This window comes from Salvelinus namaycush, chromosome 3 (genome assembly GCF_016432855.1).
Source record: "Salvelinus namaycush isolate Seneca chromosome 3, SaNama_1.0, whole genome shotgun sequence".
In the NCBI taxonomy this organism is placed as follows: Eukaryota; Metazoa; Chordata; class Actinopteri; order Salmoniformes; family Salmonidae; genus Salvelinus; species Salvelinus namaycush.
In genome coordinates, this window is record NC_052309.1 from 17330248 (window position 1) to 17347808 (window position 17561).

At 41.7% G+C, this 17561-nt stretch overlaps 1 protein-coding gene across 1 annotated transcript; it reads right to left on the reverse strand.

Annotated features, from left to right (window-relative positions):
- Positions 1-111: 111 nt before the first annotated feature.
- On the reverse strand, positions 112-2407 carry LOC120045027. The gene is made up of 2 exons (XM_038989845.1): positions 2263-2407; positions 112-1224 (listed from the first exon to the last, which is right to left on the reverse strand). Exons 1-2 carry the CDS (start codon positions 2390-2392, stop codon positions 416-418), a joined length of 939 nt encoding a protein of 312 aa, XP_038845773.1. The 5' UTR covers positions 2393-2407; the 3' UTR covers positions 112-415.
- Positions 2408-17561: the final 15154 nt, after the last annotated feature.

Below are 17561 nucleotides of genomic sequence, written 5' to 3' on the forward strand. Positions count from 1 at the left end.
GCTTCATATCCTACTGAGAACTTTAAACAAACACCTTCATATGGGTAGTCAATGTTTTTCTAATCAGGCTGCAACCACTTAATGCCATTCAAAGAAACATTCAACATTAGAAACAGAATAACAGCCCATTGTATTTTCAATTGGGTTAACTTGCATTCATAAAAGCAAATGTTTTAAGATCATCTAGTAAAATAATTGATTTGGTTGTTAATCAACTATTCTGAAAAATATAAAAGTATACCTCTCAATATGATACCACCAAAAATGTGATTATTCTAAAAACAGATGATGAATAACTTGGCTCTTCATGTTTTAGGAGAGAGAAAAATATATTTTACAAAAAATACTTTCAGTCCAAAGAACAATATAACTTCCACTGAGAACAACCCCTGTAGACCCTACAAAAATGAATGAGTTATGTCTCTGGCTCTTCTTGTGACTCTTGGTCTTCTTGAGGCACGGGCTCTAGCAGTTCATTGGACACTGTCACCAGTGGGTCTTTGACAGTCAATGGCTGAGCTACACTAAACTCTGCCTCATACATTATCTGTTGGATCTTAATTTTGGTCTCACATCTTTTTTGTGGAGCTAGCCTCTTCAAGGCAGGAACAAAGCTGAGAAGAAACATCTCATCCTCGTCACACTGTCGGTTAGGGATCATGGAATCTGATCTGTGGTCTTTCTCTTTGGCCAGCAGCCTCCTGTTCTTTGTGGAGAGCTTGGCAGGAGTACTTGAGGAACATGGTGAAGCAGGGGACTCTTGTCGTGTCTGAGGCCTCTTCCTGGTTGTGTATGTTGATAGCTGGGGAGCTGAGGATGGCTGGGGCGCTGGGGATATCTGGGCACCTGGTGGTAGCTTGGCCAGGAAAGCCAGCTGGGCCATCTGGGTGCCTTGTTGCGCTGGGGACAGCTGGGTCACAAAGGCTAGCTGCGACATGGTCCCAACCTGGGTTGTAGGGGTTTTCATGTTGTTTACCAGGGCTGTATTGAGTGTTTTGATCTCACTCTGTGTGCTTTTATTGATTGTATCAGGGCTCTCCTGGTTGTCATGGTCTGCATTGCCATTTCTAGGTTTAATGAATGGTTGAAGAAAGTTCAGAAGTTGTCTGTATTTCCATCGACTGGTGGTGCGCTCCCCTGTCTCTTCCTTACTCCTTTTCTCCTGTCGTACTTCCTTGAAGTATCGGTCTCTTAGATTCTTCCATTTCCTTTTGCACTCTTCAGCTAAAGGGATAAATCAATGATATCGATTATGCAATATGGATTCATCATACTCAAGACTTAATTTGATGTATTTCATATTGAACAAGCTAAACATGGAGAATATTTGACTAAATGGAAGGAAACAAATATTTATAAGTAGCTAGTATGATTAACAATGTATTTTTGGCCATTGAGTCAGAAAAAAATGGGAGCATTCAAATTTTAGAGGTGATTGAACACATCTCTCCATCCCAATGAGGGGGTTCGATTAATCTCACCGGGGAGCCAGAGCTGCCTCCCGGGCTTGAGGTACGTGCCTCGCTCTGTCCGACCGCAAAGTCGGCAAAAAAATGGACGTGAGTAATTAGTAGGATTGTGTTTTCCCGTGCAAAAGTTATTGTTTTGGATAAAAACGCTTTATCTGCCTAAGCAACGAAAACGAGTGAATCATTTTATGGAAAATACGTTTCTGGACGATGTACCATATACTGCCCTGTTGAAAACATGACCAAGCCGACCCCGCTTTCGCACGATGATGTGACCGGTCCAACCCCGGCCAACGTATAATAAATAACTCCCTAATTGACGGAACCTAATCGGGTTCCTACTTATAAACTGTAAATGTGAGGCTCTACCATTGAGTTGGTCGGCAATTTTTTTTGCAGTGCTCTCCATTTGATGGCATTTGTTAGTTAATTTCATTAATGCGTGGAAGATGTGATGCCAAGCTACTCGTGGCTCATTGCGCGGGTGGGGAACGGAACATTTTTTTCCCCCTCGTGCCGCGGTGTCTGCAGTCTGCGCTGCGCTCACGAATTCGTCTGCCTCCCCATTGACGTACATATGTTTCACGCGGTTCTTGCGGCGAGGTGCTATTAAAACTCACCGTATACAGATGCTATTCACGTGATAAAAAAAAATACAACAAACGCCATGATTTCTAAACTTGCCCCATTTCGACAAACAAGTCAGATTGCTTACAACTAGCTAGCTCGCTAAGATTAGCTCAAACATTTGTATCAACGCAACTTGATGATTTGTAGAAATACCATAGCTTACCTGGAAGAGCTGTCAATGCGCTGATTCTCCGCCAAGCAAGGGATCTTGTCTCACCATTGCGGTAATCTGGCAAAGTTGTATTATACAGCTCAGGAAAATTAAAAACTGACAATATCAACTTTTCGTCCATCTTGACTTGAGAATGCGGTCGGTCGCGCGCGGAAGCGACGGTTCCCCGCCTTTCCGCGTGGTTACGTCAAAGCGGTATGTACAGACTATCGCGAGCCGATCCGCTACCGCATGCGTGTCCGTGCGCTGCCCGTCCTACTTATTCTGTCATATCCCTACTCATCACAAGAGGGCAGTACAATCCCGTGTTCTGAATAACCATCTCTGGAACACCTGTTCTGAAGGAGTGCTCATCAGGAACAACCTAACTCTCATAAATATATATAATATATACCAGACATTAGGCTATAGCTAAGCAAATGGGGATTATACATTAAGTGCAAACAAACTATGGAAAAAATCTGTGCAAATGCTGTGTCTCATTTCAAGTAGTACTGTTATTTGAATTTTCTAAATATCTGATTGTGTGACATGACAACTGGCATATCAGCCCAGACATTAGCAGAGCTACTGGAAAATTATATAAAATATAATGCGATGGGATGTTTAATTGATTAAGAAAGTATAGTTTTGTCAAAATCACAGGCACAAAAAGTAACAGTTGACCTAATATTGTAGGCCTCTACTAGCATTTATTCAACATATAGTAATAGCTATACCGCTGAAGAACCATAATTACACTTTGTGTAGATACATCTTCCATTGCTCCTACAACTCTTCATTGTGTGTAGTCAGTCCACTGCTGTCCTGAGACCTTTTCTGTACCATTCCCATTATTTGAGTCTCCACACATGGCATTTTAGTTTTTACATGCTGTGTTCAAAAACAGCATTTGAAAATGAAAGAGAAAGGGCATCATTCCACAAGACATCTATTTGTCCTGCTCCTCTCACACCTCTGGGGTACCTGCCAGGTCCATTAGGGGGTACCTGCCAGGTCCATTAGGGGGTCCACACCCAACCTCCCTGTCCCCCTCCCCTTCCTTCTGCACCCTGTCCTCCTCTTCAGCAGGCGTCTGTTGGACACCACCGTATTCTCATCCATTATTTCACATGCCTGGTTGGAGAAACCAGAGAGAGGTAAGCAACTTTCGCTCACTTGCCTCTTGTTCCTGCTGCCTCTTGAGCTTCTGGTCCTTGGGTATAAAGACACAAGTCAGGCCGCTGTTTAATATCCATTCACATAATTGTTGAATAGATCATCTCAATTTGCTTAATTTGGCTCCAAACTGATGTTCACTGCCAATCCCTCTCTGAACTAATTGAATGATAACTGAATCCTTGTATATGAAATGCTGAACTACTAAACTTTGATGACCTAAGATCATAAACATGCAAACGGCTAATCAGATTGGCTGGCTAAATATAGATCTCTATGAACCGTGCAGTGATATCTTATAGCATAAAAATGTGCACTGGGACCGCCTCTATACCTGCTCAGTCGCAGTCATTTGTATCTCTGATTTCTTCCTTGTTCCTCTTCATTGCTATGCATGTGGAATGTCTGAGGAATTAATTTCCTGCCTTCTGCTGACCTCTTATAGAAGTAACCGGCTATTATGCCTGATCCCAGCAGTACGATGATTGCCATTAGGATGTTTGCTAAGACAACCTGGAATTTTGAGATACACATACACTAAATATCACGGTGAAAGACATTATCACTAAGACATATCTTACCAAGACTATGATCTATTCTAATATTTGATGTTGAAAGTGTATTTCTGTGCATTTTGACCAAGGAGAGTGATTGAGTGCTGCATCAGATGACCTGGCCTCCCCAATCACCTGACGTCAACCCAACTGAGATGGTTTGGGATGAGTTGGACCGCAGAGTGAAGGAAAAGCAGCCACTAGTGCTCAGAATATGTGGGAACTCCTTCAAGACTGTTGGAAAAGCATTCCAGGTGAAGCTAGTTGAGAGAATGCCAAGAGTGTGCAAAGCTGTCATCAAGGCAAAAGGTGACTACTTTGAAGAATCTAAAATATATTTTGATTTGTTTAACACTTTTTTTGTTACTACATGATTCCATACAGTTGTTGTCGGAAGTTTACATACACTTAGGTTGGAGTAATTGAAACTCATTTTTCAACCACTCCACAAATTTCTTCTTAACAAACTATAGTTTTGGCAAGTCGCTTAGGACATCTACTTTGTGCATGACAAGTCGTTTTTCCGACAATTGTTTACAGACAGATTATTTCACTTATAATTCACTGTATCACAATTCCAGTGGGTCAGAAGTTTACATACACTAATTTGACTGTGCTTTTAAACAGCTTGGAAAATTCCAGAAAATTATGTCATGGCTTTAGAAGCTTCTGATAGGCTAATTGACATCATTTGAGTCAATTGGAGGTGTACCTGTGGATGTATTTCAAGGCATACAGTGAGGGAAAAAAGTATTTGATCCCCTGCTGATTTTGTACGTTTGCCCACTGACAAAGAAATTATCAGTCTATAATTTTAATGGAAGGTTTATTTGAACAGTGAGAGACAGAATAACAACAAAAAAATCCAGAAAAACGCATGTCAAAAATGTTATACATTTATTTGCATTTTAATGAGGGAAATAAGTATTTGACCCCCTCTCAATCAGAAAGATTTCTGTCTCCCAGGTGTCTTTTATACAGGTAACAGCTGATTTTAGGAGCACACTCTTAAAGGGAGTGCTCCTAATCTCAGCTTGTTACCTGTATAAAAGACACCTGTCCACAGAAGCAATCAATCAATCAGATTCTAAACTCTCCACCATGGCCAAGACCAAAGAGCTCTCCAAGGATATCAGGGACAAGATTGTAGACCTACACAGGGCTGGAATGGGCTACAAGACCATCGCCAAGCAGCTTGGTGAGAAGGTGACAACAGTTGGTGCGATTATTCGCAAATGGAAGAATCACAAAAGGACTGTCAATCTCCCTCGGACTGGGGCTCCATGCAAGAGCTCACCTCGTGGAGTTGCAATGATCATGATTTTTTTGTTGTTATTCTGTCTCTCACTGTTCAAATAAACCTACCATTAAAATTATAGACGGATCATTTCTTTGTCAGTGGGCAAACGTACAAAATCAGCAGGGGATCAAATACTTTTTTCCCTCACTGTACCTTCAAACTCAGTGCCTCTTTGCTTGACATCATGGGAAAATCTAAAGAAATCAGCAAAGACCTCCGGGAAAAAATTGTAGACCTCCACAAGTCTGGTTCATCCTTGGGAGCAATTTCCAAACGCCTGAAGGTACCACGTTCATCTGTACAAACAATAGTACGCAAGTATAAACACCATGGGATCACACAGCTATCATACCGCTCAGGAAGGAGACGCGTTCTGACTCCTGGAGATGAATGTACTTTGGTGGAAAAGTGCAAATCAATCACAGAACAGCAGCAAAAGATGCTGAAGGAAACAGGTACAAAAGTATCTATATCCACAGTAAAACGAGTCCTATATCGACATAACTTGAAAGGCTGCTCAGCAAGGAATAAGCCACTGCTCCAAAACCACCATTAAAAAAAGCCAGACTATGGTTTGCAACTGCACAGGGGGACAAAGATCGTACTTTTTGGAGAAATGTCCTCTGGTCTGATGAAACACAAATAGAACTGTTTGGCCATAATGACCATCGTTATGCTTGGAGGAAAAAGGGGGAGGCTTGCAAGCCCGAAGAACACCATGCCAACCGTGAAGCACGGGGGTGGCAGCATAATGTTGTGGGGGTGCTTTACTGCAAGAGGGACTGGTGCACTTCACAAAATAGATGGCATCATGAGGCAGGGAAATTATATGGATATATTGAAGCAACATCTCAAGACATCAGTCAGGAAGTTAAAGCTTGGTCACAAATGGGTCTTCCAAATGGACAATGACCCCAAGCATACTTCCAAAGTTGTGACAAAATGGCTTAAGGACAACAAAGTCAAGGTATTGGAGTGGCCATCACAAAGCCCTGACCTCGTACCTGTAGAAAATTTGTGGGCAGAACTGAAAAAGCGTGTGTGAGCAAGGAGGCCTACAAACCTGACTCAGTTACACCAGCTCTGTCACGAGGAATGGGCCAAAATTCACCCAACTTATTGTGAGAAGCTTGTGGAAGGCTACCCGAAACGTTTGACCCAAGTTAAACAATTTAAAGGCAATGCTACCAAATACTAATTGAGTGTATGTAAACTTCTGACCCACTGGGAATGTGATGAAAGAAATAAAAGCTGAAATAAATAATTATCTCTACTATTATTCTAACATTTCACATTCCTAAAATAAAGTGGTGATCCAACTGACCTAACACGGAATTTTTACTAGGATTAAATGTCAGGAATTGTGAAAAACTGAGTTTAAATGTATTTGGCTAAGGTGTATGTAAACTTCCGACTTCAACTGTATGTGTTATTTCATAGTTTTGATGTCTTCACTATTATTCTACAATGTAGAAAATAGTAAAAATAAAGAAAAAATAGGTGTCCAAACTTTTGACTGTTACTGTAAGTTAATTTGTCCCAGTACATTTGCTACCCTAAAATGGGGGAACTATGTACACAAAGTGTTGTAATTTCTAAACAGTTCATCCGATATGGATGAAAATACCCTCAAATTAAAACTGACCGCCTGCACCTTAACCTCATAGTCATTGTTTGATTTAGAGCCAAAAGAAGAAAAAATGCTTCACCGTCTCAATAATTACGGAGGGAACTGTACAACAGACATGACAGTTATTAGCTTATGGGCATACAATTGACAAAACATAAGATTACAGTGTTACATTTACTGAAATAAATTTAATAATCCATATCACATTTAATGCCCACCTACAGTATGTTTACAAAATATGAATGAGGTATTTTAAGTATCTTTATAGCCATAAATAAATGTATAGCCATAAATAATATAAACCAGGTCAAAACAGTTAAAATCTGAATGTGCTCATCAACGACAGACGATAAACACAACCATAATGGATTCAGAATAATCAAAATTGAATAGCAATATAATTTATGTAAATTACTTGTTGTCAAAATGTTTTATCTTTTTATCTTTTTTTATCTTGAGACAGTGCACCACCTGCTGATGCAGCGATCATTAAAATAAAATGCTTCCAGACAGACATTTTCCAATAAGATGGAAATTCCACTGGGAAATGAACTAATAAACTATCTATGGTACATAAAATAGAGCTGTATGTTCACAAGTGTTTGTTTAAAAAAAATCATGAGCTCATTTTATTTCTAACAAACTCTCCAACTTCTCTGGTAAACAGCTCCTTCGCTATCTACTGTATGTTATCCTGTCTTCAAGGTCCTCTTGCTATAATGATTTGGTACTAAGAATTACTACTCCAGGCCGGTCTCCAGGCTAATGCCAGTTATCGGGTTAGAGTCCGGGCTCTGGCTGGGCCACTCAAGGACATTCAGAGTTGTCCCAAAGCCACTCCTGCATTGTCTTGGCTGTGTGCTTAGGGTCGTTGTCCTGTTGGAAGGTGAACCTTCGCCCCAATCTGAGGTCCTGAGCGCTTTGGAGCAGGTTTTCATTAAGGATCTCTCTGTACTTTGCTCTGTTAATCTTTCCCTTGATCCTGACTAGTCTCCCAGTCCCTGCCGCTGAAAAACATCCCCACAGCATGATGCTGCCACCATCATTCTTCACCGTAGGGATGATATTGGCCAGGTGGCCAGGTGATGAGTGGTGCCTGGTTTCCTCTAGATGCTGCACTTGATGCATTTATCAAACTACTTATTCCAGTTACTAATAAGCACGCACCCATTAAGAAAATTAATGTAAAACTGTTGAATCCCCTTGGATTGATGAGGAATTGAAAAATTGTATGGTTGAGAGGGATGAGGCAAAATGTATGGCAATTAAGTCTGGCAGCCCAACTGATTGGCAAATGTACTGGAAATTAAGAAATCATGTGACTAAATAAAAAGAAACTACACTATGAAACAAAGATAAATTATATAAAGAATGACAGTAAAAAGCTTTGGGGCACCTTAAATGACATTTTGGGAAAAAAAGCCAACTCGGCTCCTTCATTCATTGAATCAGATGGCTCATTCATCACAAAGCCCACTAATATTGCAAACTACTTTAATTACTTTTTCATTGGCAAGATAAGCAAACTTAGGGAGTACATGCCAGCAACAAACGCTGACACTACACATGTCTAGGAGCCTTACTCTGAGCGCACACCGAACAGGAGGATACATAAAACCTCACGTCCTTAGCTAAAGTGGGCCACCAGTACTTCCTCCTAAGACCTCGCACCGTCCTCTCAATACCCGGATGACCCGAGGAGGGTAGCGTGTGGGCCCACCGGATCAATTTGTCACGAACACCAAGCGGCACGTACTTACGGCCCTCTGGACACTGTGGTGGCGTGGGTTCTAACCGTGACGCCCGCTCGATGTCCGCGTCCACCTCCCATACCACCGGTGCCACCAGACATGAGGCCGGGAGTATGGGAGTAGGATCGATGGACCGCTCCTCGGTATCATAAAGATGGGACAGTGCGTCGGCCTTAGTGTTACAGGAACCTGGTCTATAAGAGATGGTAAAACGAAATCTAGTGAAAAACATGGCCCACCTTGCCTGGCGAGGATTCAGTCTCCTCGCTGCCCGGATGTACTCCAGATTACGGTGGTCAGTCCAGATGAGAAAAGGGTGTTTAGCCCCCTCAAGCCAATGTCTCCACACCTTCAAAGCTTTAACCACAGACAGCAACTCCCTCGTAATCCCCTCGTAGATGAGGTGGTAATTGGGTCGCCCTATTTTTACAGAAAGCGATAGCCAAATCTGCATATTCTGAGGGAATGCGCACAGTGGAAACTTGTTCTGGACTCTCCACCGTCATTGCACTGATGGAAACTCCTATACACCTACCTGAACACTCCTCTGACCACCCCTCTAGAGCCCCCTGTTTCCATGAAATCTTGGGGTTGTGAATAGCCAAACAGGGAATCTCCAGCACCACTGGAAACGCAGGAGAATCAATGAGGAAGAGACTAATCCGCTCCTTATGACCCCCCTGCGTTACCATGTCCAGTGGAACCGTGGCCTCCCTGACCAGCCCTGACCCTAACGGTCGACTATCTAGGGAGTGCACGGGGAAGGGTTGGCCTATCTGCACCAACGGAATCCCTAACCTATGCGCTAAACCGTGGTCCATAAAACTCCCAGCTGCACCTGAATCGACTAGCGCCTTATGCTGGGAAGAGGGGGAAAACTCAGGAAAAGAGATTAGAACATATGACCAACAGGGGGCTCTGGGTGAGTCTGGTGCTGACTCACCTGGGGTGTCCGAGCAGTGTTCTGCCTGCCCTCTCGACTCCCAGACGAGCTCCTCCAGCACCGGTCAGCAGTGTGCCCTCTCCGACCACGAAGAGCGCTGGGTCCGGACGCCGCCGGAGAAGTAGATAGTGCAGGCTGAGGAGGAGCTGGAGACGAAGTAGGGAGGCCGCTCCTTTCCCATCTCTCCATTCTCTCCATCATCTGATCCATCGCTGTCCCAATCTGGTGTAAGATGGCTGTGTGATGGAGGACACGCTCTTCCATGGAGGGGAGGGGGGGCGCGGCTGCTCCTGCTGACTCCATATAGTGGTGCGGGCTTCTGTCACGTATTTCTAGGAGTGGTGGGTGTAGAGCCAGGCGCAGAGAGCAAACTTCCAAAGAAATGCATTTTATTTCACGTAGTCTAGCCAAACAAACAGGCAATGCCCACTGAACACGTATGTCTCCAAAACAGGGAAGAACATAATACGCAGGCGAAAAAAACAACAGCACCACTGACAGTAAGGATAAGCCCGCACAACAGCAAGCGAGCACTAGAAGTTTAAATAGACAAACTAATGAACCAAAATGAGCAACAGGTGAAAACAATCAGACAAAACCAACAGAAAGGAAAAAGGGATCGGTGGCAGCTAGTAGACCGGTGACGACGACCGCCGAGCACCGCCCGAACAGGGAGAGGAGCCACCTTCGGTGGAAGTCGTGACAGTGTGCCCTCAGGCCTGGAGGGAAGCTAAAGTAATTCCGCTACCCAAGAATTGTAAAGCCCCCTTCAGCCTGTTACCAACCCTTAATAAACTTCTGGAAAAAATTGTGTTTGACCAGATAATGCTATTTCACAGTAAACAAATTGACAACAGAATTTCAGCATGCTTATAGGGAAGGACACTCAACAAGCACAGCACTTACACAAATGACTGATGATTGGCTGAGAGAAATTGATGATACAATTATTGTGGGGGCTGTCTTGTTAGACTTCAGTGCAGCTTTTGACATTATCGATCATAGTCTGCAGCTGGAAAACGTATGGCTTTACACCCCCTGCTATTATATGGATAAAGAGTTACTTGTCTAACAGAAACAGAGGGTGTTCTTTAATGGAAGCCTCTCAAATATAATCCAGTTAGAATCAGGAATTCCCCAGGGTAGCTGTTTAGGCCCCTTGCTTTTTTCCATTTTGACAAACAACATGCCACTGACTTTGAGTAAAGCCAGAGTGTCTATGTATGCGGATGACTCAACACGTCAGCTACAACAGCGACTGAAATGACTGCAACACTCAACAAAGAGCTGCAGTTAGTTTCAGAGTGGGTGGCAAGGAATAACTTATCCCTAAATATTTCTAAAACTAAAAGCACTGTATTTGGAACAAACCACTCACTAAACCCTAAACCTCAACTAAATCTTGTAATAAATAATGTGGAAATTGAGCAAATTGAGATTACTAAACTGCTTGGAGTAACCCTAGATTGTAAGCTGTCATGGTTAAAACATATTGATGCAGTAGTAGCTAAGGCGGGGAGAAGTCTGTCTATAATAAAGTGATGATATGCCTTCTTAACAACACTATCAACAAGGCAGGTCCTACAGGCCCTAGTTTTGTCGCACCTTGACTACTGTTCAGTCGTGTGGTCAGGTGCCACAAAAAAGGACTTAGGAAAATTGCATTTGGCTCAGAACAGGGCAGCACGGCTGGCCTTTGGATGCACACAGAGAGCTAATATTAATAATATGCATGTCAGTCTCTCCTGGCTGAAAGTGGAGAGATTGACTTCATCACTACTTTTATTTCTGAGAGGTATTGACATGTTGAATACACTGAGCTGTTTGTCTAAACTACTGGCACACAGCTATGACACCCATGCATACCCCACAAGACATGCCACAAGAGGTCTCTTCACAGTCCCCAAGTCTATGGTACTAAATAGAGCCATGACAACATGGAACTCTATTCCACATCAAGTAACTGACGCAAGCAGTAAAATTTGATTAAAAAAACTGATTAAAAAAACACCTTATGGAACAGCGGGGACTGTGAAGCAACACAAACATTGGCACAGACACATGCATACAAACACACACACACACACACACACACACACTATACATACACATGGATTTAGTACTGTAGATATGTGGTAGTGGTGGAGTAGGGGCCTGAGGGCACACAGTGTGTTGTGAAATCTGTGAATGTATTGTAATGTTTTTAAAATTGTATAAACTGCCTTAATTTTGCTGGAAGAGTAGTTGCTGCCTTGGCAGCAGCTAATGGGGATACATAATAAATACAAATACAAATATGACGCTTGGGATTTAGGCCGAAGAGTTCAATCTTGGTTTCATCACACCAGAGAATCTTGTTTCTCATGGTCTGAGAGTCCTTTAGGTGCCTTTTGGCAAACTCCAAGCGGGCTGTCAAATGCCTTTTACTGAGGAGTGGCTTCCGTCTGGCCACTACCATAAAGGCCTGACTGGTCGAGTGCTGCAGAGATGGTTGTCCTTCTGGAAGGTTCTCCCATCTCCACAGAGGAACTCTGGTGCTCTGTCAGAGTGACCATCGGGTTCTTGGTCACCTCCCTGACCAAGGTCCTTCTCCCCCGATTGCTCTGTTTGGCCGGGCGGCCAGCTCTAGGAAGAGTCTTGGTGGTTCCAAACTTTTTCCATTTAAGAGTGGAGCCAACTGTTCTTGGAGAACTTAAATGCTGCAGAAATTATTTGGTACCTTCCCCAGATCTGTGCCTTGACACAATCCTGTCTCAGAGCTCTACGGACAATTCCTTCGACTTCATGGCTTGGTTTTTGCTCTGATATGCACTGTCAACTGTAGGACCTTCTATAGACAGGCGTGTGCCTTTCCAAATCATGTCTAATCAATTGCTTTTACCACAGGTGGACGCCAATCAAGTTGTAGAAACATCTCAAGGTGGCTCAATGGAAACAGGATGCACTTGAACTCAATTTCGAGTCTCATAGCAAAGGGTCTGAATACACATGTAAATAATCTGTAATAATAAATTTACAAACATTTCTAAAAAACTGTTTTCACTTTCTCATTATGGGGTATTGTGTGTAGATTGATGAGGAAAAAAACGAATTGAATCCATTTTAGAATAAGGCTGTAACGTAACAAAATGTGGAAAAAAATCAAGGGATCTGAATACTTTCCGAAGATATATATATATACAGTATATATATATACACACAGTAGCAGTCAATTGTTTGGACACACCTACTCATTCAAGGATTTATCTTTATTTGTACTATTTTCTACATTGTAGAATAATAGTTAAGACATTAAAACTATGAAATAACAAATATGGAATCATGTAGTAACCAAAAAAGTGTTAAACAAATCAAAATATATTTTATATTTGAGATTCTTCAAAGTAGCTACCATTTGCCTTGATGACAGCTTTGCACACTCTTGGCATTCTCTCAACTAGCTTCATGAGGAATGCTTTTCCAACTGTCTTGAAGGACTTCCCGCATATGCTGAGCACTTGTTGGCTGCTTTTCTTTCACTCTGCGGTCCAACTCATCCCAAACCATCTCAATTGGGTTGAGGTCAGGTGATTGTGGAGGCCATGTCATCTGACGCAGCACTCCATCAGTCTCCTTGGTCAAATAACCCTTACTCAGCCTGGAGCTGTGTTTTTGGGTCATTGTCCTTTTGAAAAACAAATGATAGTTCCACTAAGCGCATCCAGATGGGATGGATTATCGCTGCAGAATGCTGTGGTAGCCATGCTGGTTAAGTGTGCCTTGAATTCTAAATAAATCGCAGTGTCACCAGCAAAGCACCCCCACACCATCACACCTCCTCCTCCATGCTTCACCTACTATGCGTCTCACAAAGAAACGGCGGTTGGAACAGAAAATCTCAAATTTGGACTCATCAGACCAATGCTCGTGTTTCTTGGTCCAAGCAAGTCTATTCTTATTATTGGTGTCCTTTAGTAGTGGTTTCTTTGCAGGATTCAACCATTTTTATTTATTTCATTTATTTTTTATTTAACCTTTATTTAATTAAGGATCTACAGGATCGGTGTTCCACCCTCGGGACGGTTGAGCTAACATGCGCTAATGTGATTAGCATGACGTTGTAAGTAACAAGAATATTTCCCAGGACATAGACATATCTCCACACACGGTCCCGTGTGGCTCAGTTGGTAGAGCATGGCGCTTGCAACGCCAGGGTTGTGGGTTCAATTCCCACGGGGGGACCAGGGTTCAATTCCCACGGGGGGACCAGGATGAATATGTATGAACTTTCCAATTTGTAAGTCGCTCTGGATAAGAGCGTCTGCTAAATGACTTAAATGTAAATGTAAATGTAATATCTTATATGGGCAGAAAGCTTAAATTCTTGTTAATCTAACTGCACTGTCCAATTTACAGTAGCTATTACAGTGAAAACATACCATGCTATTGTTTGAGGAGAGTGCACAGTTATGTACTTGAAAATGTATGAATTGACCAATTAGGCACATTTAGGCAGACTTGATACAACATTTTGAACAGAAATACAATGGTTCATTGGATCAGTTTAAAACGTTGCCATCTAGTGGCCAAAATCTAAATTGTGATAGAGTCTGAAGTCAGATAATGGCCTTTCTCTTGCATTTCATAGATGATGGAACAAACAAAACATGTTTTTTTCTTTGTATTATCTTTTACCAGATCTAATGTGTTATTCTCCTACATTAATTTCACATTTCCACAAACTTCAAAGTGTTTTCTTTCAAATGGTATCAAGACTATGCATATCCTTGCTTCAGGTCCTGAGCTACAGGCAGTTAGATTTGGGTATGTCATTTTAGAGTCAGATCCTTAAGAGGTTTTAACTAGGCAAGTCAGTTAACAACAAAGGCCAGCATTCCGGAGTCGCCTCTTCAATGTTGACGTTGAGACTGGTGTTTTGTGGGTACTATTTAATGAAGCTGCCAGTTGTGGACTTGTGAGGCGTCTGTTTCTCAATCTAGACACACTAATGTACTTGTCCTCTTTCTATTCAGGTTAGAGGCAGTTTGTGCTGTTTTGTGAAGGGAGTAGTACACAGCGTTGTACGAGATCTTCAGTTCCTTGGCAATTTCTCACATGGAAAAGCCTTCATTTCTCAGAACAAGAATAGACTGACGAGTTTCATTAGAAAGTACTTTGTTTCTGGCCATTTTGAGCCTGTAATCGAACCCACAAATGCTAATGCTCCAGATACTCAACTAGTCTAAAGAAGGCCAGTTGTATTGCTTCTTTAATCAGCACAATAGTTTTCAGCTGTGCTAACATAATTGCAAAAGGGTTTTATAACGATCAATTCTACTTTTAAAATTATAAACTTGGATTAGCTAACACAATGTACCGTTGGAACACAGGAGTGATGGTTGCTGATAATGGGCCTCTGTACACCTATGTAGATATTCCATTAAAAAATCTGCCATTTCCAACTACAATAGTCATTTACAACATTAACAATGTCTACACTGTATTTCTGATCAATTTGATGTTATTTTAATGGACAAAAAATGTGCTTTTGTTACATAAACAAGGACATTTCTAAGTGACCCCAAACTTTTGAACAGCAGTGAAAATATATTTTTACTCAGACGGAGTCTCAAATTACTATTGAGAGTAAGATGAGTAGAATACACCAGCTGAAATTTCAAAATTTGGTTGTGCATCAGCAGTTTTTCTCTTGTTATGTCAGTCACTCAATTAGTCATGTCAGCTAACAATATTTTGATTTGTAGTTAGTCTAGCCTTTCCAAACTTGTAGTAGTTATGGCTGAATATCGACTGGGCACGCAGGGAACATCCCCAGGGGCCCTGACCTCCAGGGGAAACCTATTGATTAGTTTAGTCATTCTCTCTCAGATTGTAACGGTCATCATATTTTTCCTCCTCCTCGAATGAGGAGAGGCGAGAAGGATTGGACCAAAATGCAGCGTGTGATGAATACATAATGAATTTTAATAATAATAACGAAGACGAAAATATACTTGAACAAACTACAAAACAATAAATGAAGTCAACAGACCTGAACAAACGAACTTACATAAACACGAAGAACGCACGAACAGGAACAGACTACATACACGAACGAAAACGAAACAGTCCCGTGTGGTGCGACATACACAGACACGGAAGACAATCACCCAACCAACAAACAGTGAGAACAGCCTACCTTAATATGGTTCTCAATCAGAGGAAACGTCAAACACCTGCCTCTAATTGAGAACCATATCAGGCAACACATTAAACCCAACATAGAAACACAATACATAGAATGCCCACCCCAACTCACGCCCTGACCAACTAAACACATACAAAAACAAGAGAAAACAGGTCAGGAACGTGACACAGATATTGTATTAACATGGCATAGGTAATTACAAAATGGGTAGAATTGCAGGGACTTTGCTCTAAAACTGCAAAAATGTTCTCTCATTTTTTGGTATGTTTTCCGAATTCTATGTTTTTACACACCAATAATGCCTTTGACAACAACAATATAATGGGCTTTTATCATACTAATCCCTGGTAATGAACTTAACACCCTTGAACCAATGTGGATGTGATACAATGTCTTCCTTTGAAAAATCACAAAGACCAAAGATAGCTATCTCAACAGCTCAAAAAACTATACATCAACAATCTGCTGGCCATTAAACCCCCAGTGAAAGGGATGTGGTGGTGTTTATTGTTATCTGTTTTCAAACGCCCCTTATCTGAGGAGCTTAGGACAGATTCTGAAAATCCATTAATTCCTTGATAAAAAGGTGTGTTGCCTTATATAAAATCAAAGGATTTGTTGGAGAATAAATACAACCTGTAATAGATTCACCTCAGCAGTGCACATTGTCAGAGAAGTCAGACTGAATGACTGCACTTCACAGATAAGGCCCAGTACTCATGCTGTGAATACTAACAGAGAGATTGTCAGAAGCCTTGGCTATCCATACCTGTACATTTTGACTGATGTTTCATCTCTGAATATGCTCCCTTTGTGAATGGCTGTTATGCTGAAAAATGCAGAATGCCGGCTGCTCTGCAGCTGACCCTGTGCTATTCCCAGCCTGTCTTGTGTTTTGTGTGGTGAGGATGGGTGCTGTGACAACAAAAATGACCAAATTCAATTGTCTCTATATAAAGGATCAATAAGTCGTAGACCTTTTGTATTGGAACTGTATGATTCAGAATGATTGAAAACTAGGGATATAAACTCTGCTGTTGTGTTTTGTATTTAAATGGTGAATCCCTCTAAATGTTTAGAAAATAAATAGAACTGTGTGAATTTTGTTGGTGAACTCAAACAAACGAGGACTGCAAGTGTTGTGAAGAAAGGAATTCAGGGGCAAATCCCAAATAGGTCCTTGGTCACACCAAAAGGTTAATCTATAAGTCCAGGTTTCTAATACCAAGCAATCTCTTTCTATAAAACCACAACAATAAGGATCATAGCTCTGTACCCCTAATTTAATACAGTGAAATCTGATTTATTTTTCCGAAAGCAAAGCAATGGGGCCAGATTAGCTGAATCTCCCATCCCCCCTAACACCCTCACCAAACTGCCCAGATTAGTTGGGAATTAAGTTTCAACCATTTTATATGTGTCTGGTCTATAGGCGGATTATGTTTTTTGCTTTCTCTTTTTCTTTGTTAAATTTCTCTTATAAAATGAGAACGAGTGTGTCTGTCATTGAGCACAGTGGAGAAGGGAGAGGATTACTGTATGGCATATGCTTTACCCAGAAGCATTAACTGGATGCCTTGGCTGGCACTTTAAACACTAGTTTGAATTTCAAGTGAATTCTTTGGGCAGAAAGCTTGTCATGGAGGGGTCAAGTAGGATGGAGAGACAGAAGTTTCCATTCACCATTGACAGTATACTGAACAGATTTCCAAGTAACAGTGAGGAGAGTAGGCAGTCTGGTGCCACCCACAACCCTGTACCAAGTGA

Coding starts and splice junctions, on each gene's coding strand:
- LOC120045027 (XM_038989845.1), bottom strand. CDS start 2,392: ATGGACGAAAAGTTGATATTGTCAGTTTTTAATTTTCCTGAGCTGTAT. Junction 1,225..2,262: donor CGCATTGACAGCTCTTCCAG/GTAAGCTATGGT, acceptor TTATCCCTTTAG/CTGAAGAGTGCAAAAGGAAA.